Source organism: Daphnia carinata, chromosome 2 (assembly GCF_022539665.2).
Source record: "Daphnia carinata strain CSIRO-1 chromosome 2, CSIRO_AGI_Dcar_HiC_V3, whole genome shotgun sequence".
NCBI classification, from domain to species: domain Eukaryota; kingdom Metazoa; phylum Arthropoda; class Branchiopoda; order Diplostraca; family Daphniidae; genus Daphnia; species Daphnia carinata.
Window position 1 is genome coordinate 6,652,585 of NC_081332.1, and position 23,992 is coordinate 6,676,576.

The 23,992-nt window shown below is 39.1% G+C and overlaps 3 protein-coding genes across 3 annotated transcripts; 1 reads left to right on the plus strand and 2 right to left on the minus strand.

Annotated features, from left to right (window-relative positions):
- Positions 1-11,902: 11,902 nt before the first annotated feature.
- On the plus strand, positions 11,903-15,385 carry LOC130687088 (endonuclease/exonuclease/phosphatase family domain-containing protein 1-like). Its single transcript, XM_057510248.2, has 10 exons — positions 11,903-12,352; positions 12,414-12,639; positions 12,753-12,961; positions 13,028-13,244; positions 13,505-13,649; positions 13,710-13,895; positions 14,000-14,181; positions 14,244-14,562; positions 14,627-14,770; positions 14,834-15,385. Exons 1-10 carry the CDS (start codon positions 12,234-12,236, stop codon positions 14,959-14,961), a joined length of 1,875 nt encoding a protein of 624 aa, XP_057366231.1. The 5' UTR covers positions 11,903-12,233; the 3' UTR covers positions 14,962-15,385.
- LOC130687090 (protein C1orf43 homolog) lies at positions 15,234-16,345 on the minus strand. Its single transcript, XM_057510250.1, has 4 exons — positions 16,056-16,345; positions 15,848-15,995; positions 15,554-15,773; positions 15,234-15,478 (listed from the first exon to the last, which is right to left on the minus strand). The coding sequence occupies exons 1-4, from the start codon at positions 16,215-16,217 to the stop codon at positions 15,376-15,378; spliced, it is 633 nt and encodes a 210-aa protein (XP_057366233.1). The 5' UTR covers positions 16,218-16,345; the 3' UTR covers positions 15,234-15,375.
- Positions 16,346-17,414: 1,069 nt separating this feature from the next.
- LOC130687089 (probable malonyl-CoA-acyl carrier protein transacylase, mitochondrial) lies at positions 17,415-19,450 on the minus strand. The gene is made up of 5 exons (XM_057510249.2): positions 18,895-19,450; positions 18,674-18,834; positions 18,452-18,590; positions 18,175-18,392; positions 17,415-17,834 (listed from the first exon to the last, which is right to left on the minus strand). Exons 1-5 carry the CDS (start codon positions 19,331-19,333, stop codon positions 17,439-17,441), a joined length of 1,353 nt encoding a protein of 450 aa, XP_057366232.1. The 5' UTR covers positions 19,334-19,450; the 3' UTR covers positions 17,415-17,438.
- Positions 19,451-23,992: the final 4,542 nt, after the last annotated feature.

The following is a 23,992-nucleotide window of genomic DNA, read 5'->3' on the forward strand; positions in this document are numbered from 1 at the left end:
TACAGTACAGCGTTTAGTATTATATAGCCGACAATATAGAACGTAACAGCGTCTTTCATCAAAAATGAGAGGCCCGTGTGTTTCCTATACACATCAACGGAGAGCACGGGATGGAAAAGGACGACGTGACTCCATATGTCATTGTGTAAAAGCTTTTGCATGACCATAACTACAACTATAACTGTACAGCCTCGCTATTTCTATTTTCTCTCTTTCTCTCTCTCTCTCTCTCTCTCTCGGCATTTACATATACAGTATAATCTAATATTCAAAACAGCTTTCTGTTTACGACTGTATAGTGATGTACACAATCTACGGAACGAAGGAGAAGGAAAATGAATTGCCTTTGACTTGCTCCGGATCATAAAACTTCTTCAGTGCCAGTTCACCACCATGAGAAAACTGAGATTCGACCAAGCTCTCCCTGCGCTGATATTATTAATATTAGCCGGGCTTTCTTTATTTTCTTTACTTTATTTGTTTGGTTTCCTCTTCGCTGGTATTATAACACACCCATGTCCTGAGTTGTTGAGCTTTACTCGTGTGAACGAGGAATTTGGAAAAAAATGGACGTTAAATTTGGAAAAAAAAAATGCAGAATAAAACTAAAAATAAGGGATGTAATCCTTATTTGCCCATAATCCTCTATTTTCGACGATACACGGTTTTTTCCTTCGTCTCATCCCTTGTCCGCTTCCTTTTTTTTTTTTTTCTTCTTCTGGAAGCTGGACGCCATGGATGTGAGAGCGTCAGCGCGCCGGTTGCCGAGATCGTTACGCTCGATGCTGCCGGACACTATTGAAGGCTATTACAGTCACTTATTGAATCTTCACCCCCCTCTCTCCTCTTTATTCCCTATATAGATAGACCTACAACAGATCCATCAATATTATATATATACTATGGCCTTGTATGGGTGTGTGTATGTGTGTGTGTGTGTTTTTTTTCTAGCCTTCTATAGGGGAGGTTGTACTTATTGATGCAACTGTAGAAATACAAGTGTTGGATAAAAAAAATGAAATAAAATCCACGAAAAAAAAAATGTGCTATACGACACCGTAACGCGGCCGATGCTGTTTTGATTACGTTCTCCCATTTTATGATGCCAGTCTTCCATAATGCGGCGTGAAGACTCTAAGTAAGAAAAAGACCACGATTTCGGGCTTTCTCTTTCTGACTTGTTTCCTATTTACGACGCTATGCGCTGGAAAACCCCAACACAACAACAAGGCACACACGAATACAACAAAAAAATTAGTTCTGGAGATGAATGCGATTTTACAAAAAGTCCAAAGTGGATGAATGCACCATTACGGCCTCATATATTATCCTGTTGGGATGCTGCAAACAAGTAGCCATCCACTGCATTGCGCCTGCTTTTTTTGTTCCCCACTGTCTCTTTGCTTACATCACATGTCCATAAAGATTAGCGCTGCATACAATTCTACCTATATAGTATATAGAGCCTTACATAACTGACTTGTTTCATCAACATCTCCATATATTCGGTGGCCATATGCGCGATGATATAGCGCCAAAGTGAGACGCACCTATAACCGTGGCTATACACAGGCCGGCACGTGATATTTGCTCATATTATTTTTGTTTTTTATTTGCGTTAGCACGTAAGGCTATATGCTGTTCGACGAATCGAATCGGAATCAAAAGAAGAAGAAGAAGAAGAAGAAAAAGGGGAAAAAGGTTTCGGCCGGCGGCTGGATGATGGAGCGCTCGGACGATATTTGCAGGGCATTGAAGTTTCCTTTCTTTACCACATCACGTTTCATTACGTATTCAAAGAGGGTGTGTGCAGTCTTTTGTACGTTTCGTCTTTCCCTCTTTTTCGAATCACGAAATCGTATGTATTATTTGGGAGGTGGGGGGAGACAGGGGTTAGGCGAGAGAAGAAAAGAGTGGCCGTTTTGATTGAAGTCTCTGTAGTTCTTCAATGGCTACTGTCTACAAGTAGGGGGGTCTACTATACTCCTCTGCTCTCTCCATTCAGTGCAGTAGCTGGCCATTGCTTTAAAAAAAAAAAAAAATTTTCTTTCTCCGTCCTTCTCTGTTGACCACTTGCTTCATATGAATCATGATGTAAAAAATTAAGTCAAGTAGCGAAAAAAAAAAAGAACGCTAAAATTTGGAAGGTCTATGATGCAAAGAAACTTTGTTGTTTGAATGAGTTTCCCAATGAAACGAGGTGTCAAGTGCAAACGTTGGAGTATGCAGCCAAAGTGCCCGGAGGATTCTTCTGCTCTCTCATTCTCTTCCACCTCTCATACGCCTGTACTAGTCTACCACCATGTGTTGTGTGAGTCTCTCGTATTTCCTGACGAGGCGATTCCTGCAACCGGGTGAACAAGCCAATTTTTTTTTTACCCTCCCCGTGCAACAATGGAATACCACAATAAGAAAGAAAAAGAGAAAAAATGATGAGCGTAACGACGTATGAGGAGGGATAGAAGAGCAGCAACAATATTCTCTTCACATTCACTCGTACAAAAATGTCATAAAACAAAAGAGCATCTCTCATTCTCTTGCTCAAAGCGAAGAAGCCAGAGATTTTTTTTTTTCTTTTTAGTGTACGTGGCGTCCCGGCGCGCGTGTCAGGTCATCTAGGTCGGTCTGCATCCTCACTTTAGCCGCAGCAAACAACAGCCGTATAAAATGAAAAATGACATAAGAAGTAAAGCAGCTATCGAACATTTTGGTGGTAGCGGGTGTCCATTCTTGGCCTTTTTTTCTATCCTTTCAGTTAACGGTCCGTTACTCACCGTTGTTCTAATAACACAAGTGGTATGTTGAGGCACCATTGTTTCCTCCACGTCCTCATCGCCCTGCACGGAAATAAAAAAAAAAAAATAAGGGAAGAAAAAAAAAAGAGCGAACATTCCTTTTGTTAAGATTACCCCAGCTCTTATTTTTTTGAAAGTTGATATGGGAAAATTTATTTGTATATTTAAAAAAAAATGGCCTCCCTATTCGGTGCATAAGTGGCAAGCAGCGCGTGTTCGTTCCCGGTGTTCCCGGTATGTGTAGATACCCCTTTGCGACCCTTCTTAATTCACATTTAATGCCGAATCCCGTTAGGTCCTGATAATGTCATCACCTAACTTTCTCAAAATCAAAGCTAAATGACCAGTATCCTCCAGAAAAAAGAGGCACCCCTCTGGTCACCGAAAATAAAATAATATATTATTAGCGCTAGATGGCATTTTTTATTTTGCAACTTATAAACAAAAAAAAGCATGCGTTTTTTTTGTTTGTTTGTTTTGACGGCAAAATTCGAGAAGGTTGCCGATTTCCGAATTTTTCTTTATTTTGCTTCGAGCAAAATACAGAAAACGGAAGATTTGAGAAGTCTGGAGAAAGGCACACATTGTCTGAATCAATAACCTTTTCCCCACCCTTTTTTTTCTCAAATTTTCCGTGGTCATATTTTTTGCCCGCAGCAAATATTAGAAAACTTATTGGCCATAGGCGATTTCGGAGACAGAAAATATCATTTAGTTTTTTTTATCTTCAATAAATCTAAATTAGAATTCGACAGAAAGTTATTAAAAAGACTTTAGAACTTTAAAAAAGACTTGTTAAGTTAAACAAACTGGCGAACGGAATTACATTTAGTATTTCATTCACCAGCCATTATCATCAATTCATAACTGAATTCTTTTTGTCATCGATAGATTTGAACTTTGATTGGATGGAAAACTCCTGTTGAATTTTCATTTCGATTCATTGACAAAAAACTAAAATAATATTTTCTGTATTCTAAAATCGCCTTTGGCCAATAAGTTTTCCTAATATTTGCTGCGGGCAAAAATGCGACAATGGAAAATTTAGAAAAAAAAGTGAGATGGGGGGGAAAGGTTACGATTTAGACAATGTCTGCCTTTCTCCAGCCTTCTCAAATTTTCCGTCTTCTATATTTTGCTCGCAGCAAATAAAAAACTTCGGAAATTTCGGCAACCGTCTGGAATTTTGCAGTCAAAACAAACAAACAACTAAAAAATACATGCTTTTTTTGTGTATAAGCTTCAAAAAAAATGCCATCTAGTGCTAATGAAATATTTTAAAATTTTTGGCGACCGAGGGGGTGCCTCTTTTTTGTGGAGTGGATACTGACCACCGAATTACAGCCAACTGAATTTCCGTGAAAGATGAACGATGACTTCAAAAATTACTGGCTATTTCCAAATATCCTCACAGTCAATGGAAACAACATTTTCAATCGTTTGTCTAACTACAGCGATCAAATTACGACTGAATAAGTGATAAAAACGAAACACAAATGAAATTCACTGAACTCTCCAAAATGGAGTGGCATTTATGGCATTCGCTAATGGTATACGGTCGATGATACCAAGTTTTAATCACAGCCAACGTTATAATATCTCAGAAAAACGAAAATGCCTCGAAAAGAGCGAATCACGAGAATGGATTGCAATTTTTATTAATTATAATTAAGCTTTTGATACAGTCAATAGAAACGATCATAGAGAAGACACTCGTCGCCGTCGATCGGATTATCACGACACAGATTCATTTTTTTTTCTGACACAACTCCGCTTTATACATTTAGAAGCAGTATTGATTATATAGGCAATAGGCTAAACGACTTCTGTATGACATGCTGCGTGCTGTGTATAGAAACAACATAATCCCTCCCCACTACGAGCTCCTTGTTGAAACGGAAGGAACGAGAAGCCCGAAAGATGAGGGAAGGATCTGAAAGGGGAAAGGGGTTCAGCTGGGCAGCCAATCAATTCTTATGGCTTGTATTCTATTGGTCGTCTGTACGAGTAAGATTGTGCAAATAAATACAGAATGTGAGCAACGCGAGAAACGACTCGCAAAAACATTATTGATGTAATACATGCAGGAATTCACAGGATGGTATGGCAAGAAACAATAGATTAACGTTGTTTCTTCTGGAGCATTTGGGACCCGATCTTCAAAACAGTGTCTACTGAATTAGATCACCGTGTTGATTGCGTTCATTGGAAGTGCTTCCAAAGCAAGCCAGTACATCATTTTATTGTAAACGAACAAGTTGTTCGATACGTTTGACATGATCAAATGCAATCGAATGCTAGTCCGTTAATCGTCTATTCCTCGTTTTTCAGTCTTTTCACTATCCTGTGCTATGGTAATTGCCATCATCATTCTCCTTTGATCAAAAAAAAAAAATAAGCTAGCGGTAGATTATTGAAATTCAATCTGTTTGGCTTTTCCTACCGTTATTACTCATATAGTTTTTCTGGCGCCAAAAGATGTTGGAAATAATCTCAAATAAAAAGAAAAAAAAACTTGATTTGGCTTCATCATCATTCATAAAACGTTTTGTACAAAATAACACTGAAGAAAAAACCTCTAAATAAAAAAAAAATTAATCCATAATTAAAAACAAACATTTTGACTGGGGTGGATTTAACTGAAAGATCTCCATAGCGCACATGTGTAAAACGGTCTTTTGGGAGCCGCAATAATGAGGTGCTAGTGTTGAAGGAGTCTTTGACCTAATGAGAATTCGGAATCCATTAGTGAGGCTCTGTGGACAGAACCTATACAACTCTACAACCACGGTGTTATAATGCCCATAAGCTGGTGGTCGTAGTGCAGCCGTTGTAAGCGGTTTATTACTACTCGGGTAACACGGGATGAAGCAACACAGCGCCGCTTTCGTTCTATTCTACCCTACTGTCTGTGTAAGAATCTCCTACGTGCTGGTTCGCTAGCAAGTCACAGACTTACAAACTGGATCACTGATCCAGCTGGCTGTTCTTGAACGCATCAAAAAGGGAAGCCAATAATTGAATTGAATGGTTTCCTCGACGAAATCAAAGACTTGAAATTACGTCAATTTTCACCAATCGAACTAATTTAGGGATCCATGATTCTCTCTTCGTCTGTGTTTTTGCGTTTCGTTGTGTGTGATGGCAATAGCTGTGTTCGATGTTCAACCATCCTTTTTATTTTTTACAACCCTAGCCGCCCTCGCGCTTCGCATTGCCTGAACCAAGTGACGGATTTCTTTCTCTCTGTCTGTCAATATGGCTCACTTGACGGTTTCACGCGCGTTAAACACATTGACATGATTTGGTATGGGCGGGATGACAAAAGAATTTCGGGTGTAAGAACGAGAAGATCATGACACGGCACGCGAAGCTAATGAACGTCGGTGCTAATGCTCATACTAGTCAAGCGAGGCAAATAGCCCAGTTCTTTTTTTTTCTATTATTTTTCTCCCGATTTCAAACGATTATTAATGCTGCATGTCTTTTTTTCTTTTCCTTTTTCATCTTCTTTTTTAAGCATTCATTTTGTACGATTGAAATGCTGGCGTGGCTTACGCAGCTGATGGGTAACTGCACATCGGGAAATTGAGGTGAGATGATTGGTTTGGAAGTCATCCTCAAGCAATCCGCCAAGTAAAAAGAAAAAGGACGGTGCAAGAAGAGAGAGAGGCTGAGGGCTGTTCATCCGAGCGTGACTGATCGATGGCGACGGCGTTCAGCCGAACGCTAATGAATTGCCGCCTTTTTATCCAGCCTCCCTTTTTTTTTTTCTTTTTCTTTTACTCCTCGTCAATCCATGTAGCCAGCTTACTCGCAATGAAGCAGCGCTGCTTTGTCGGTGCTCTGCCTCCTTTCTTTGCCCTCTTGGCCTGCTGCTGCTGTATCCCATCTGGCAAATCCGCTTTTCACCGCAGACTTTCGCGCCGTATAGCCGAATCGGGTCGCCTGCATAGGCTTTAAGCTTTATTAGTGCGTTCTGTGATCAAATGCGATATTGATTAAGAATCTTGCAGTCAATCGCCGGGTTACAATAAATACGCGTCTATTCACTCATGTGCCCCCATCAGCGAAGAACGCTTACGCCCGACCGTGTTTCGGATTTTTTCTTAATTTTTTGTTCTTTCTTTCTTCGTGAAAATGTAAAAATTCCGAGTTTGTGTTCTTCCCATATGGGCACCTTGCTAGCCATTCAGTCGTAGGCCGTAAGACGCCATATGTGTTGCATGAATCGGATCCTTTTCTCTTCAAATACTACACGTATATTTTTGTAGCTATTGCTTATTAATCTAAGTAGACATACATTACACAAAAAAGAAAGTGATTTTATTATGATAAAGTCTTGGCAGTGTGGTCAGATGGCTCTGTGTATTAAACCCTATTTCTTTTTCGGGTCGAGATGGCCTGATATAATGCCAACTAAGTACCATTAGTTTTTAACTCGTACATTTTCGTCTCAAATCAATGCAGTACAATTTTCATGCTTAATGTCAAGCCACACAGGGGGACAAATTTTAATGAGAGAAAAGCCTAAAGATAGACTGATTGCATGAAGTCATGAACCGACATTGTGCCGGAGAAACAGACGAACACACAGGGAATGAAAAAAAAAAGGCGCCATGCTGATGAGACGAGTATGACATGTCGGTAACTACGGCTGCTAAAGGTATCCATCGGCCGTAAAGAAGAAGAACAAGGAAAATAATAATAAAATGAAAAAAAGAGGACGCGCTCGGTTGTGAGAGAAAGAAATGAACGCGAAGGGTGGATGAAAAAGATGTCGCTGGATGTTTTGATGCGGATTGATTTGGTGTGTATGGGCAATTGCCTTGTGAAGAGACCCAAGAGAAAAAAAAAGGAGGGGGACGCGGCAAAAGGTGGAAGGCTTTGGGTGGGGAGAAAATGGCGCCGCCGAGAATCTTCAAAGGTCTTTCAAAGGACTGAGAGATATTGACGCTTGAAAGACTTTGATAGGCGCAGATCTGTTTGATGACCGCAAAAAACTTCAGTTCGTCTTTAAACGTCGCCAGTCTCCTGCAGCAGCCAGCCGCCCGCTTCTTGGCTGCCTCCCTCTTTCATGGTTGAAATAAAAAAAAAAAATATGTTTCAAGGATTCATGTCAACGCCTATAAAGTCCTCTTTATTACCATATCTCGTACACTATAAAATACTGAAAAAAGAAAAAAAAAATCTATTTCTATTCTTGTACAACAAATAGCTTTTAAGTTGTAAGAGAAATCGGATTACACACGTTTCTTAACAAGCTACACCTGAACATAACGCCTTTACTATTCGATACTATTATTGTACACGCAACAACGTGCATGGACGAACGCGCTTCGACGCCCGTTTAAGCCATTTTGTTCATGCTGACACGTAAATAAAGAAAACAATAATGATGAAATAAGAATAAATAGAAAACACGAATTTTGACCACAACGATTAAAACACATATGTGCGGCTAAAATCCAGAAGTTTTTTACAGCTGATAATTTATCACCAAATAAAATAGTCACGATAAATGATGACAGAATTGATGCACCGCCTTCTTTGCTCAAAGTAAGCAGAGTAGCTCTAGTAGAACGTATGAACGATGTGGCATAGATACTAGACTCAATTCCTTGTTGAATCATAGACATTTATTATTACAGCCTCCCCCTGTCGACTGAGACATTCATTGAAGGCAGGCGAAAGAAGAAATAGAATCTCGCGTACGTAGATTATTAAAAAAAAAACAACTTGTCAATCCGCTCCAAAACGTTGGTTTAATGCTGATTTCCTGATCGTTTCATTGTGATTTCGTCTCGCCATGATTCCCCCACTTTCCTGTGCGAATGAAAGAGATTTTCAATTTCCGGTGTAAAACGTCTCCGCGTCCGGTTTCCGAGTCGATTCCGAGCACCCTGGATAGTTGAAACAGCCAGAGGAATATGGCATTGGAAGTTGATGGAAAGAAATAAAAACTAAAAAAAAAAAAGCAAATAAAAAGGAGACAATCGTGTTGAACCGAAGATCAAACCGGACAGGCAAGAGATCGGTATCACATACAGAGGAAAGCAGAAAACGCGTCTCGGCTCACGTACTGCGTGTTTTCTTATGCTAATTCAAATCTACCCTACCTCGCCCTCTCTCAATGTCTCCGGCCAAAGGATGCATGCATTGACTTGTTTGCTAGCGAATCCTGCAACCAGCCCCTTCTTCCCTTCTCAGTGCATTTACAAGTACATATTGAATATATTGAATTGTATTTGATTCTGATTTCTTGGCTACTTCCTTTTTTCAATAGGATAAAATAAATAAGTCATGTTGGAAACATCAATGGAAATGTCACCGGACAGTACAATCTCTGTGGGCCTGTGATTGTCTCCTGTGTTGACTCTCAAGTCTACTGACCGTTGCTCAAATCTCCGTTTGCTCCTCCGCGTACCTAGTTTCTTTCATATGGATGCAAATCAACATTCTGATGTTAAAAATACTGACACTTGACTTCACTTGACTAGATGTGATTGAAATTTTTATTTCTGCATAACCCCCTTTTGTCTGCCCTACGAGAAAACTAATCGTAGATTAAATTTTTATGTAAGGCGTACTGCTGGGTTAAGTTACACGTTGGTGAATTTTCGGTTCATTACAAATAGTTGGGGTGGGGCTGTTGCTTGTTGTCTGCTAAGTCAGACATTCAAGTTACTTTCACGGCTTGAGCAAAAGTACAGCCAATGAACCTCGAATTAACTCCCAGAAGGAGGTGGGAAAAGTACGAAAAACAAGCGAAGATAGAATCCTATAGCAGCATGGCGAATACCGTTTTATTGTTTAACGTATCGACTTATATCGTCCATGTCTTTGTGAAAGTTGCCCTCACTTTAAACAACGAATACCGATGGTTTGAAAAAAAAAAATCGACTTCGGCAACAAATGAAAATTACAAGGCCAGACCATCTTGTGGGGAGGGTAACGCTTTAGGTTGAAGCTATATTTCCAATCGGCTACTATCTAGCAAAGGTTTTTGAAATATGACTTGCAAGGGGATTCAGGAAGCAGTTTTGTTCCTACTCCATTGCTAATCATTCAACATTGGCCAGCCCTAGAAAAAAAAAATAGCTTTTAACATGTGTGGTGGGATGGATAGTGAAAAAGCTTTTAGTCCACGACTCGCGGTAATGATAATAGTCTGTGTTACAGCATTTCGACATGAGATAGATGTCTAAAATATTAAACGAAGTACTGTCTTATAAGCCAGTTAAGTATTATTGCGGGAAATTTGGTTTGAATTATGAGCAGGATTAACCGGATTCAGACTGACGATTCTGATTTTAGGCTCATTATATTTAAATTTGTTGTTATTGAGATTTTGAAATTCTTTATAAAAAGCTAAAATGAGAAAGTAAGCATTGCTGTAGCTTGTATCCCGTTTAATCGCTTGACAACCCCGGTTGTAAGGTGTTGACTTTGAGCTTGTGCCAGTTGCTTTCCCTGTTACTTAACACTGCCCACCGTAGTGCCCCTCCGCTTTCACTCCACCGTCTTCGTTCTCGGCTCCTATCTCGGTTTCTTTGATCATGTTGAGAGTATCTAAAACTTAAAAAAGGGCTACATTCTGATCGCTATGTCAAGGTCAAAGATATCCTTAAGTTATCGTTTTCCTGTCAGTATACGCCCTAATAGTGCCCTGCAAAAAAATATTTGCACTTCATTCTATGTCGAAAACGTACTGCTCTTTGAACAATCTGACGTTTGGCACGTGTTCAATTATTCATTCAATGTGCTGCTTGTTTCCTTTGTTTACTAAATTTGGAATAACGTTAAAGATACGCTAGGTGGCTTGGAAATGGGCCAAAGCATGGCTGATGAAAACGAGCTTTCAGACACCTACGTTCAACGATTTGACCATTGCCACATTTAAAAACACATTCAGCCTTTGCTTTACTACTGAAAAAGCAGTACATAAATTAAAGAGTGTTAATTTACTTTGGTTTTTTTCTGCTGTTAACAGTATCAATTACACAATCGACATTTACAAACTTGAATGGTTTCATGACGTTATTGGAGACAAACGTAACACATTTTTTAAATGCTTTGTTTTCCTTACCTAAAACATTTTTCACCAACATCCTATTCATCTTGACTACCATCAGGCTCGACGGTTTCATGCCCAAAACGGGGGGTCTGAACGGATGAATACGAATGTATTCCTACAGGGCTTATATATGTAAAATAACACCTGAAAGTGGCTACAAAAGACTTCGATATGTTCACTAGACCACAATGCGTTTAATAACGAATTTTAGTAAAAAGAACAAAAAAAAAAAACAAAACAAACAAACAAACAAAACAACTTAGGTAACGGTGAAGTGCAATGTGTTATAACAATATAGACTGCTAAATTATAAGTGCTTACACGGCATAGGATTGTTTAGCAATACGGGAATCGATTCTCCCTATTACTCAAGTATCAAAAACGATTGGCTCATTAACTGGTCCAGTAAGTGATGCATTATAGCAATGGCAACAAATCAAGAATCTTTAAAATATTAGGCCAGCGAATCCACCTTACATTACAAGGCATGGGTACCCTTCTGCTCGCACTACATTTTAGGCAAAAATATTTACGGTGAACTGATAAACACAGTACGCAGCACACTGGAAGGCAACTGAGGAAATACCATTCCCCTTTAAACAAGAAATTAGGCTTGGGCAGCATGCTCGTTATAAAACGTTAAGGTGGCGCAAATAAAAATTCCTGTTATTTCGCTCATTCCCTATGACTATTGCTATTGCTCCCATCGTTACTTGAACGTTATCGCTCTAATCCATTGGTCAACGGCAGTGCCTAGCCGAGCTATTTCCAGACGTGTTACTGACTACGCAACGTGCATTCGCATTGCCTCTCCAGAGGGGCGGAGTTACAGTCTTTTCTTTTAAATCAAGATGAAATGATTAGGCTGGCAGAGACAGTCAGCAAATTAAGCAAGCTCGTGTCTGAGCAGTACAAATCATATTATTTCCGGTCATATCATAGCTTCGTAGGATAGGCAGTTTATGAGTCATCTAGCGGACAGACAAAGAATTTTGAGATCCTGGGGTTTGTTTAGATAAAACATATTCTACAGTAACTGTCAGTGTATGTCTTGGTCGTGTTGATATAAGACTGGGACCGATTTGTAATCCTTTTGACTTTCGTACAAGTACGAAGTGTAGCCTTGAGTGTCTGTAGGTCCAAGTATATCACTTCCCTATTGACATAGGCAGTTTTTTGTTATCTCAACTTTGGGTTGAGACTTTAGATAGTCACTTTTTTTTCCGATTTATAAAGTGCAGTCTTAATCGGATGCTTAGCGGATGATTGTTGTCACCGCTGGTCTCTATAACCAATAAGTGACCTAAGAGAAGTGGATTTGTGCGTTTTTGAAAGAAAAGTTCTTTCACATCTCATAAAAAATGGGCCAATGTGTAAGCCAAGAACCCACATTTCCCCATCGTCAGGCGATCTTGGCACCAACCTGCAAGGCTTCAGTGTCTGATACCAGCCACGACAACCATTCTCATGCTGAATTTAGGTACAATATTTCCAGTACTTGCTTACATCATGCATTTTTTATGCTCTATTTATTGTTGCAGTGATTCAACTGTGCAGGAAAATTCCAATGTGGATGACTTAATAAAGTTGGACACCACATCAGATTATTATGAGGGTGTAACAAGAAAGCACCCAGTAAGAAAAAGCATAGGGAAAGGTAGTATAGCAAGCTTTTTGCCCAAGGTTAAAGGATCTTCAATTCGCTCAAAGGCAGAAAAAGATAGTCACTTAAGCGCCGCCTTCAACATGTCTTTCAACAAATTTGAAGTAATTTTTTTTAATAAGTCAAGTATATAAATGTAACAAAGGATTAAAGTTAATGAAAATTATTTATTTATTATTATTATATATTTTTTTATAATTAAAAATTTTTGTTAAAGGTAGTCAGGCTTGATGTTAATGCAGCTACTGAAGAAGAATTAATGACACTGACCGGTATCACGAGGAATGTAGCGCACACAATAATTGAGCACAGAAATGTCATTGGGGCATTTAAAAAGGTGGAAGATCTGGCTCTGGTAACAGGAGTTGGTGCGGCCAAGTTACAAACAATCAAGCCAGAAATCTGCATTGGCAAAAAAGTCCCAAGGTGGTATTTATTTACCCTCGTTCATGCATTTCAAATCGTGTAACTTCTATTTTGCGAGTTGTTCAGTTCGACAGCATCGATTACTACTGGAAATCCTTCAATAAATAGTCTGAACGGAAATGCAGAAACGATTTCAACCGCTTCGTCACCAAAACCTGATCGACAACGACGTCGACGCCGAGACCCGGTTAACATCAACACCGCATCCATCTTCCAGCTCATGACAGTTGAGGGCGTAACACAAGAACTGGCGGCACACCTAGTCCATTATCGGGAAAAAAAAGTAGGTTGCATCTAACAAGCCAGACGAAAGCTACGTCCGCCTAACCGGTTTAGTAGTTTTTTTTTCATCGTTTTTCCTTTAACGGTTGCGGCAGTGTTTGGATTTTCGGCGTCAGTTGTTTGTAAGGAAGAGTGCAATGCACTGCATCCGTATTCTTATTTTTTAAAAAGACGAGTGCAAAGGAAAAGAGGCGCTGAAAACTGTCGAATGCATACATTTTTTAAACTTTTTATATCTTAATGTTTCGAATCATTTTTAAGGGACCATTTAAAACGCTGTACGATTTGCGAAAAGTGACCGGTTTTAATACGCGGCTGATATCTGCTTTGGGGCCCTACTTAACATTAGAAAACAATCCTATTGATACTCCTGATAGCCAGAAGATCCAGAATGGGCATTTACACAGTAAGTAATAAATTTTGTTCTCATTTGTTCAAGTTTGTTTGATTTATAATCGTTTCTAAGGCCACAGAAGAACTGCGTCGTTGCCATCTGGTCCCCTTCTAAACACAGGCGGATCAATCGGCCCGCCGAAATCACTCCTTTCCAATCCTTCACCAGTTTTTCCGTCTTTATCCCAATTCAGAAAAGTACTTGATGAAACACAAGGTGCCCTAGATCCCCAAGATGTCAACAGTGTTGCGCAACTGAGTAAGTGCTTTAAAGTGATTTGCTCTTCACGAGTTAAACGTTTTAAACCGTTAAGATGAAAAAAAAAAATTATGTTATATTTTTTCTTCGTCCTGTTGACCTAGATGGAGATGCCGTGGAACCATACGAAAACGGCTTACGCATCTTGAGCTGGAATTTAGATGGCCTTAGTGTGGAAAAGGCCCGTAATCCAGGTGTTATAAACGTAGTAGGCAACTTATTAATAAGGTATCACATCAAGGTAGCTGTTATTGAAGGTGTCGCAGATCCCCTTGGTCTTAAGGAGGTAAACTATGACGATTAGATACCATATTTGCTATAATATACATATTCTCTGTTTATTTTCAGCTATGTGAAAACATAAACAAACTAGAAGAGTTGTCAACTGAACCTTTTTTGTGCACATTAACTGGCGGAAGCGTTGGCTATCTGCACCGTGTGGCCTTACAAGTTAATGACACACCAACGTGTACTCCTCTACCAATTCGTTTGGCTACAGTCGAGTACTTCAATCTCGTACTCGCCCTAGTCACCTGCTCGCTTGCGAACGTCGCAGATAATCAATCGACAACTGTGGTTCCCCAGTTAGTCAAGTCTGTAATGGATCTTACGCGTACCGAGCGCGTTCTTTTCATGGTGGATCTTCATCATACAAATCAGCTGCTTTGTAGATCCATAGAATTCAAAGGAATCGTTAAATGATCTCTGATGCTATTCTCTTTACATTTCAGACATAGAAGAGTTCCAAGATCTAGGCTATCGACCTTTAGTGACGAAAGGAGAGTCAACCTGTTATACACAGAAAACCGTAAATGCTACAAATGAGATTTACAGTAATGTTCTAGTCAGCCGTTATTCTCAAAAAGGCCTTACTGGTAAATTCTGCTGCCGTAATTTCTGTAGAGGGTCTGCGTTACCTGTCATTTTCCTTTACCCAGGGTCGTTTGGAGTTATCCGAGAAGGCTTAAATCATATACTAATACCGAACGGATGGAGTTGGAATGGCCCTGTGTCGCTGTTTTGTCCTATTTGGGTCGAGTTCAAAGGAGGTGAGGAAGGCGACTAAATTCGTTGCGGATATTTTTTACATAACCGATGAAAGGAAGTTGGAGGCGTCCCACTCAGTTATTTACCTAAGTTTTTTTTTTATTTATTTTTGAAATTTTAACTCGTCTGGATGGCGCTTGAGACATACTCGCCTAAACACCCCTCTTCCTATTTCTTAGCTCATTTTGGGAAAAAGTGCCTTCCCTAACCGGAGGGCGTATGCGTGCAATTTTTCTTCAGTACATTTTATATTTTTCATTTGACACAAGTGATTTAATTCGATGACACAAATTTCGAAGTAACCTGATACATCTGTTATTTTTCATGATACATTTGACTAACAGTATTGAAATTTAGAAATTATTTGATTTTGCTTTCGTGTTCAAGAAATTCGTCAAAATTCGACATGTAGCCGGTGCATATACACAGATAATCAAAGACTAGTAGAAGCTGTTGCTTCCTTTTTTTTCTTCATTTTGGTGGTCATGGCAAATTTTGGGCTTGCATTTGCTTGACTACTTTTGTTCATTTGCGATCTGAAACGAAAAAAGGTTTTAGGGAAAAATTAATGTGGCAATAATATATGTTCTACATAGCATATTTGATATTACATTTGAACCAGATTTGCAACTATTTCCCTGTAATTCTCAAGGTGGTTTGATAAAAATCCATCTGGTGAAAAGCGTGCTCTTTCATATAAGTCACAAAGTAAATGTATAGTTTTTGGCTGGCAGCCTTTTAATATTCCTGGAAGTTGAGCCATTAGAAATGGTCTGAGATTTTCATTGGGCATTCTGCATGCTTTAGGATCTGCGGTTTGAAGCTGGATTTCTACACATCCAAATGAATGGTCTGTTATTGGAAACTTAAATAATACAACAAGATAATGTAACTTTTGCGGATACCTAAAATTTTTAGATCATCCATAGCTTGCATGCGACAGAGTGTTTCCAGATTATGGGTATCTGCAGAACTAGCTTCAGAAACCAGCTTGGGTTCATGTTTAATTCTTCCAACTAGATCAAGTCTTCGTTCAATTTCTTTTCTCAGCCACTAAGTTTTAAAGGATAAAATATTTATTACTGAAACAAGCTTGTTAGAAATACATTTTACCCTGGGTGCAGAGTGCCCGATTGGAACATGTGGGCCTCTTCTCGACCGCAAAGCAAATCGCATTATTTGACGCTTAGCGAAAATAAACAACAATACCAAAACAAGAGCTCCCAGAGCAATAAATATCACTATTGTAGCCCCTGAGAAATCAGCACTGATCATCTTGTTATTTCAACAACATTAAAATATTTTAAAACAAGTAGATTGCTGCTATTGTGTTGGCTTTAGTATGTTTGTTCGGTAAAGTTTAAAGCACAATTATATTCTCTCACTCTTTAATGGTATGTTCAGAACTTGCGCGTGAAATCGTACACTGTTATGGAAATGTCAAACACACAGTTCGTTTGGGAGTTTCATCCGTTAGATGTCGTATATATGGCAACCCGTTTTACCATCCGCCCCCCCCCCCCCTTAAAAAAACTTGGCCTTTTTTTTAGCCATTTACCGCCAGACATGTAGTTCATAGACTAGTGCACACTTCACGCATCTATGCTATAGCCTATCTTTGATTTACAGTGAAATTATGGTTGATTAGTAATGTACCCACCCAAAACCTAATGTTTTTCTCGAACTGCCCCGCTCAATTTGCGGTTTTATGTTGTTATAGTAAAGTAATAAATTAACGTAAAAAATAGTGTAAATATCGCTTTCGTAAACTAGAATAGTAGGGAAAACAATAAGCTTTCTAATATCCGCAGAGAAAGGCAAACAAAAAAAACCCCGAAAACGAGGGTTGCAGTGGCTGCCCTAACATTTAAAAAAATGCACTCTGTGGCTGAATTTCATTAATTATCTAAAAATATTTTTTAGTGTAGGAATGGCAGAAAAGGTACAAAAAATGCGTCGCTTCCTCTACCTAAACACATTTTTTTTTTACTAAACATGCCCTGATCCAAATACTTAAGAAATATTTGGAAACTAAGGTTCTTCCTTACGAGCCCATGTCAAATTCATCACTTTGTGTTAAGTTCCTCCCATGGGGGTGGGGGAGTTACGCCGAGCATTGTTTCATTCCATAACTGTATCACGGCGCTACTCTCATACGGCAGCGGCAAGCAGCTGATCGTACTTATTGATAAATCCTTCGCCTCATCGATCTGTAGAGGAAAAAAAACTAAACGTGCAATAATTACATTCTGATTTAAACCTATTATTTTCTTCCAGGGATACATGTTTTCATTTTATCAAATAGACTATTTCTGGAGATCGCAGAATGCCTTCGCATGAAAACCTGCTAAACCAACTTATCCTAGACAAAATTAAGCTCATTCTAGGTCGATTTTTATTGTTGGTGGCTAATGTTCCGAGTTGAAAATTCAATGAAACGGAAGCAGTGAGCACGCTCCGCGAAACATCGTGTTTAAATTCGGTTAAGATCTTGTATCAGCCGGACACAAGTGTACATTTAGCAGCTGCTTTGGCATTCACCATTCTTAGGATTGACTTAAGAGAACTTCCCGGCCCGCATTCATAAGTCATAGGATAATATTGATCGGGATTCCTTTCATAAAGAATATGCATTGTTTGTTCCCAACACACCGGTTTGATTATTTGTTGCGGAAGGAGCTTAAAAATGTGCTCCGCGTTCCGATAGCGCTTTCCATCAACGTTGGAATGAACTGCAATAATTGGTTGTTGAATTGGGATCTTCTTCAGAGCTTTGCTGAGAACATTGGCCACTGGCTCCATTAGATTCGTGTGGAAAGCTCCGCTAACTGGCAGCCGTTTCAACCGTCGCAATTCGTACCTGGCTGCGTTTTTTTCGATAAAATCCAGCGCCTGAGAAAAATCAATTAAAAATAAATGAAGAATCATTATGAAATAAAAGCAATAAAACATACGAATTCTGTTATGGCTGCTGTTTTCCTTAATTTTCTCGTTCAACTATCTTTTGACTGTGCATGGTCGAACAATAAACGACTTACGCAAAAAAAAAAAAGATTGTTTTACCTTGTGAGACATATTTAAAAAAATATGAACTTTCCTCAATACAGGCAACAACAATCATCCAATACATAGTAAATGAGAGGACGCACGAGATATGTCGAATCACAGCCATAACATTGAATATTTCGAAGATTAACTTTGAAAGGTAAATGTTACAATAAGCACCAAATACCTCTATATTTCCAGCAATGACTTTGCATTCAGGATACAAGTAGTTGGCGACTTTGCATTCAATATTTTCCAATCCTAACACTTCACAGTGTCTTCTTGCCTCTGCACAAGCAGTATTCACCTTTGAGTTGGGTCCAAAAAACACAGTCATCATGCCAGATTTTGTCATATCTGAGGCAAACTGCATTGCTTCTGCTCGTAATTTGACTAGTCTTACAGCTAAGGAAATGTTTCAGATTTACTCATATGCCTTTTAGATTGAACATTAAATATAATACCATTTTCAAATGTTATGGCCTTTGAAAAAACCAGGGCTGTTATTTCACCAATACTGAAACCAGCGGTAGCAATGCAAGAATTAATTGCTTCTGGATTTGTAGCTTTGAGTTTCTCAACACATGCAAGTGAAGAAACAAGCTAAAATGTGAACAATAAATATGTGAGATATAATATTGTGGTACCACAAATTTTAGGTAAGACCGGGAATAATAATAACTTACGATGGCTGGTTGGCAGAAAACTGTTTTGTTCAAAGTTTCTTTAGGGCCATCCAAACAGAGGGACAATAAATTATAGCCAAGTACTGAGCTAGCTAAGTCATACATTTGTTTGACAAGTGGGTACTGTAGTAACTCTTTCCCCATGCCAACAAATTGTGTACCTTCAGAGGGTTGGAGTATGATTATTTGAAACACTTGGAACAGTTATAGGAAAATATTACCTTGACCAGGAAACAGTATAATAGAAGTCTCTCTAGGATCACATCCAGGTCTCTTGGAATATTTGGCCTGGCTCTGTTTCCAGTTGCTGCCTTTAGGATATGGATCTGAATTCCAAACATCTTCCATTCTCTCTTTTGGCGCATTTGCTGGTGTTCCCTCCTTGAAAGAAGCTGCATTTTCTAATAGTTCTCTTGGGGATTCACGAATCATTTTAGGCGCACATTCAACAAGAGAAGGATACCGACCATTTGATTCGTTATTACGTTGTTTACTGTCATTCTTACTATTAGCAGGAGGCTGATCGGTTGGAAAATAACGTGACCCTCTTGCATATAAACGTTTAGGTTTAAGAAATTCCAAATATTTTCTGCTACCGCCACACACTAGCCGTTGTGGTAATAAACCGAAGCTTACGGTGAGAGCCATTGCTTGGTGCATAAATATTGGTTTGAATATCCTATTAAAGAACAATACGAATCTACCGGCAATTAAAAGCAAATCATCAATGAATGTGATTTGATAATTTGGTTTGATTTTTTTTGGACTTGCGGTACTTCTGCTTGTAAGGCACTGTTGCCTGCTTGAATATTGGGAGTTGCGCTTTATGTAGCGATGGGCATCGGCCCCGCGTCAATCGTATAGTTTTCCTAAACGGAGTTTACTTGGCTAGCCAAACCGGTATGGTCGCACTACAACGTTGTGGTTTCTCCTGGCCCACTTTTTACATGTCTATGCTGCAGATACGACCACAACATCTTGCCATCTTGTCCTTCAGTCTTTCACTTCATTTCATTAAAATGTATCCTATTTTGGTAGAAAAATGTCGGAAAGTGAGGCAGACTTAGGTGTTTTGACTCATAAAACTCCTTATACTTTAAGAACACCCACGATGAAAATCATGGGGGTTTGAAATCAATAGGTAGAATCTACTGCAACGAAATATTTCATTGCACTTAAAGCTGTTTAACCCTATCGTAAGAAAGATTAAGACCTCTACTAGTAAGAAACTATGTTAAAATTAATTATTGCTTATTAAAATTAATATATTTTAATAATAATGTAACATATATAGTCGTGTTGCTGTGTTTATGGTAGTTAATGTCTGTATTAGTTTGTGCGCTATGTTCGGTATGTTAGTGTCGGTTAGTTTGCATCTTGGTGAAGGTCAATTGTGAAGGTATATTCTAGTCCTTAATTAATAATATTTCGCCCAATTCTTTCATGGAATCTATCCTAGTAGCACAATACCTACCCAATATCAAGGCGACTCTGTCTATTACTTCTCAGGCCAACCCTAATTCTCATGGGTTAATATTGGCCACTGAAGCGACTTTTCTGTTACATATTTCAAGCTTAGTTACCCAAGATTTCACGTCACTTTCTGAGCCTTTAAATAGGGATGCTCAGGTAATGCATTTGTTGGATGTTACTAGAAAACCGCTAAGAACACGGAGGTAAAATTTACGTTAATAATTTCACGACCTTAACTAAACGCTAAAGATTCGGTATGGGCACCTGTACCAACAGTTTTGAAACCTTCTTCAGCCCTAGTTACCCTGCAGTTTGCTTCGCTTTCTGAGCCTATAAATGGAAACGCTCAGTTAATCCAGTTGTCAAGTGTTTCTAGAAAAACACCGAAAAGCAAACAGGTAAAATTTAAATTAATATTTCAAAACGCGAATGCTTTAACTGAAATGGGACTGCATTTCTTTAAGGGACAAACGGAAAGCTGCCTGTTGGCTCGCAGAGCCTTCATGAGTCAAATAGCATACAATCTAAACAAAATTCCGACGATTCAGTATCGGCCCAACACCAGCAGTATTGAAATCTCTTCAACCATAGTCATCCAAGAGTTACCTTCACCTTTTAATCGTGTAATGTCGGCGGCAGGAAGCTCTTCTATTAAGCAGTTTACAGGTGCGGGAAAAATTGCTCCTAAGAATACGGACGGTAAGATTTTTATTAATGATTCGTGATATTAATGCAATATTTTTTTTCGTTGTATACGTTCTTGTATAGACAATCAAGAGAGTACTTACGTCAACGCAAACAGAAAGTGTATCAGATAACCCATACTACAAAGCCGTACCAAAGGAAGTTTATCATTCTTCACGTTCAACCACTGCCACCTTCCAACGAGAAAAATTTAAAAAAAATATGACGGGGCAGACGAAAGACAACAAAAGAGCGAAATGGAGAGAGGAGTAGACGGAATGAATCCATTTCCAGGCCCATGTTGTGTACGCACGGCCCCGTCCGAGTCATTAAGGAGGTAGGAAAGGGTGCCATTTTCAGCCTCAGATGACCACACCTCCGGCCGAACAGCCATATGCTTTGCTTCTCATTCAATCTAATAAATCCCATTGTTGAAGCATTGCCCATAATTTGGCCTAGCGACTTGTGTTTGCCATCATGTCAAATCTCATCTTCATGATAAAACTCCACACTTTGTCGCATCAAGGAGCACCCTATCGTTAAAGGCTAATTATCTAGGTTTTTAAAATTGGTACTTATAGACAGTCCCATGAATGCACGGTACACTGGCGAATGGTCTTCACACCTTTTTCCGCTATCTTGCCAGACAACTAAAAAGGAGAGAGCGAAGACCAAGGCCGGCTTTCATTGGATAGCAAATCCGATTAAATTTTCAGAGACAACTTTCGTAAAGGGCAAAGATAATGGAGAAAAAAGGTAGGAATAGCCAATGAGATTGAACAGTACAGCATGGAAAATTATGCGAGAAATACTAGTGGACGGATCTTTGAGCTATACGACATAGCCCCCGTTTAGTGCGCGACTGAGTAATTCGACTTTGAGACAGTGACGCAAAATCAGAGGGTTCACCTTTTCTTAACAAGGTTGCCTGTAGAGTTTCAGCCCTTAATAAAACGCGGTATGAAATAAAAATAGCAAATGAACCTTGTTGCATTTAAAATCTACGTTCCAGACGATTCCCATTCTTTGAGAGCTAATTTGCTGAACCTATATGACAGCTGGAATGAAAAGTCAACAGTTGCGTCCAAACAAACAGTTTACAAACAAAAATTAAAAAAAAAGAAATTTTATACGAGACGATAAATTTAAAGATAGCAATCTGCGAAATGTAATGGCGGCGGTGTATCACAGAGGGATTCTGTATCCCAAGGGGCGTTTTTTTTTTTTTTTTCTAACGTTCACCGGAATCGATCACATCCACCCAACTGGAAAACACTTCGGTAGTATATTTCAGGTGTCTCAATGTCCCACGATTTAATACACATTCATAACAAGCAAAAGAACACCGGATTGTGACGGGAGAAGGCCATCAGCATGGCACAGCTCATTATACAACAAGAAACGTACTGTATATTTTAATTTCATAAAATTTGTTTTAACCACAAGGTGATTTTGCTTTGCTTTGCTCTCAACATAATATTGAAAATCAAACTGTTGTATCAGCAAATACATGTGCTCTTGTATTTAAATTATAAAATAATTTAAAGCGAATTCAGAGTTTTTCAAATCATAGCAAAAATCAAGGTTAATGACAAGCGCATTAAAGAATATACAATAATTTCGAACCTTTTGCATGAAAAAAAAAAAAGATGTATGGCGATTCCTGAAGTTGCCGATCGGCACCGACGGTTTAAATCGGCTGCCCCATGGGGCTCCGCCAAAGAAAGGGTTGATTCGGGTCGAAAGCTGACCTTGAAATAGGGGTGTGTTACGAGATAAGCCCGCGAATCCCATAATTTTTTCAAAAGTGTTGTTCAAAAGGAACAGAAACCTATGATCAGCGAGCTCAAAGCGAACTAACTGTCGGCAACTATGTCTTCGCCAATCGGCTATCCTACAATTTCAGCACCGTCAGCACCCGTAACGTAAAATCCATTTGTCTTTCCGTTTGCAATTATTTTAAGGCTAAAAACTTCCTTCAACTACTCCTAATAATATTCAACTAACTCCTAAAACTTAAAAAATGTACTTGCTGATGGACACAAAGTACGAAAAAAAAAATTGGGTGTGAAAACTGAAGTAAACTGGGCAAGTTCGGTTTGCTTCCCCAATTCTTAGCAGAAGAAAGCCCCACCTGACCATTTACGTGAACCTTCGCACAGCCCTAATCGTTTCTACTTAACTTACCATAGGTTGGTAATTTCGAAACAATCGGGACTGCAACCAGAATTCACATCAAATTTACTTGTTTAGCGGGGGGTGGCGACTCCCATAACCGACTTTCTTCATACTTCAGCTTACACAGTAACGGCGCTAGCGAACCAACACCGTTACCAAACTGAAAGTGTTACATCAAGTCTTTTATACTGCACCATACGTGATCAAACTATCACTGATAAAAGGCTACTCTTTATGGCACAAATTGACGTTTAATGTTAAAGTTAGCAAACAAAATAAACTAAATTGGCAATTTTAACAAATGAACTTTATTCTGTACTTCTTTTAGTATCTTTCGAATAGAATTTCTTTTATGTTTGGAAAAAATTACAAGCGAAAAAATCCACAATAAAAAAAATCCTATGGTCTAATCACGGGTCGTGATTCACGATCCGGGGCCGAGCCCTAATCGTGAATGAAAAGTGTCCTGCCGTAAGACTAGTCATCTGGCACCGCCTGCTGATTTTAACTTAACGGCATCGTCTGCTATTTTTCTGAAAGTTTTTGTTTACAATATGAACACTAAATCCTACACAAAATGGTGCAAAGTATTCGATTCGTGTGCGGTCCTGGCACAGTGGCAATCGCCATAGCTTCGTAGTTAGTTTCCTCGTGTTCGATTTCCGCCACCTACAAAAAAACCCCATTCCTCGGAACAACTCAAAAAGAAGAAAAAAACAATAATTACCCGTGCGTAAGGGATTGCTAGGCAACCTCGTGAAGCTGGTGCAGACGCACCAGTCGCACGGATAGTAGTCGTTTCTTAGAAAATACATCGTTCCTCGATCCTCATGAATATCGATAACCTTTTCCCGACCACTTGAAGGTATTGAATTATTTCACATCAAATGTTTTTTTCTGTTTATCAATTCCTTTTTCTGTAGGACCATAAAAGTTGCAATATTCTGCTGCTTTGCATCGAATGCCACACGGTTTGCAGCAGCC

Bases quoted from the DNA above. Each gene is read 5' to 3' on its own strand.
- LOC130687088 (XM_057510248.2), top strand. From the start codon at position 12,234: ATGGGCCAATGTGTAAGCCAAGAACCCACATTTCCCCATCGTCAGGCG. The intron at 13,650-13,709 runs GTAAGTAATAAA...ATCGTTTCTAAG, and splicing joins CCAGAATGGGCATTTACACA to GCCACAGAAGAACTGCGTCG. The intron at 14,563-14,626 runs GTAGATCCATAG...TTTACATTTCAG, and splicing joins TCATACAAATCAGCTGCTTT to ACATAGAAGAGTTCCAAGAT.
- LOC130687090 (XM_057510250.1), bottom strand. From the start codon at position 16,217: ATGATCAGTGCTGATTTCTCAGGGGCTACAATAGTGATATTTATTGCT. The intron at 15,996-16,055 runs GTAAAATGTATT...TTTAAAACTTAG, and splicing joins TCGGGCACTCTGCACCCAGG to TGGCTGAGAAAAGAAATTGA. The intron at 15,479-15,553 runs GTAATATCAAAT...TTTTCGTTTCAG, and splicing joins GTTGCAAATCTGGTTCAAAT to ATCGCAAATGAACAAAAGTA.
- LOC130687089 (XM_057510249.2), bottom strand. From the start codon at position 19,333: ATGCACCAAGCAATGGCTCTCACCGTAAGCTTCGGTTTATTACCACAA. The intron at 18,591-18,673 runs GTAAGTTATTAT...TTCACATTTTAG, and splicing joins TTTTCTGCCAACCAGCCATC to CTTGTTTCTTCACTTGCATG. The intron at 17,835-18,174 runs GTATTTGGTGCT...GATTTTTCTCAG, and splicing joins TCATTGCTGGAAATATAGAG to GCGCTGGATTTTATCGAAAA.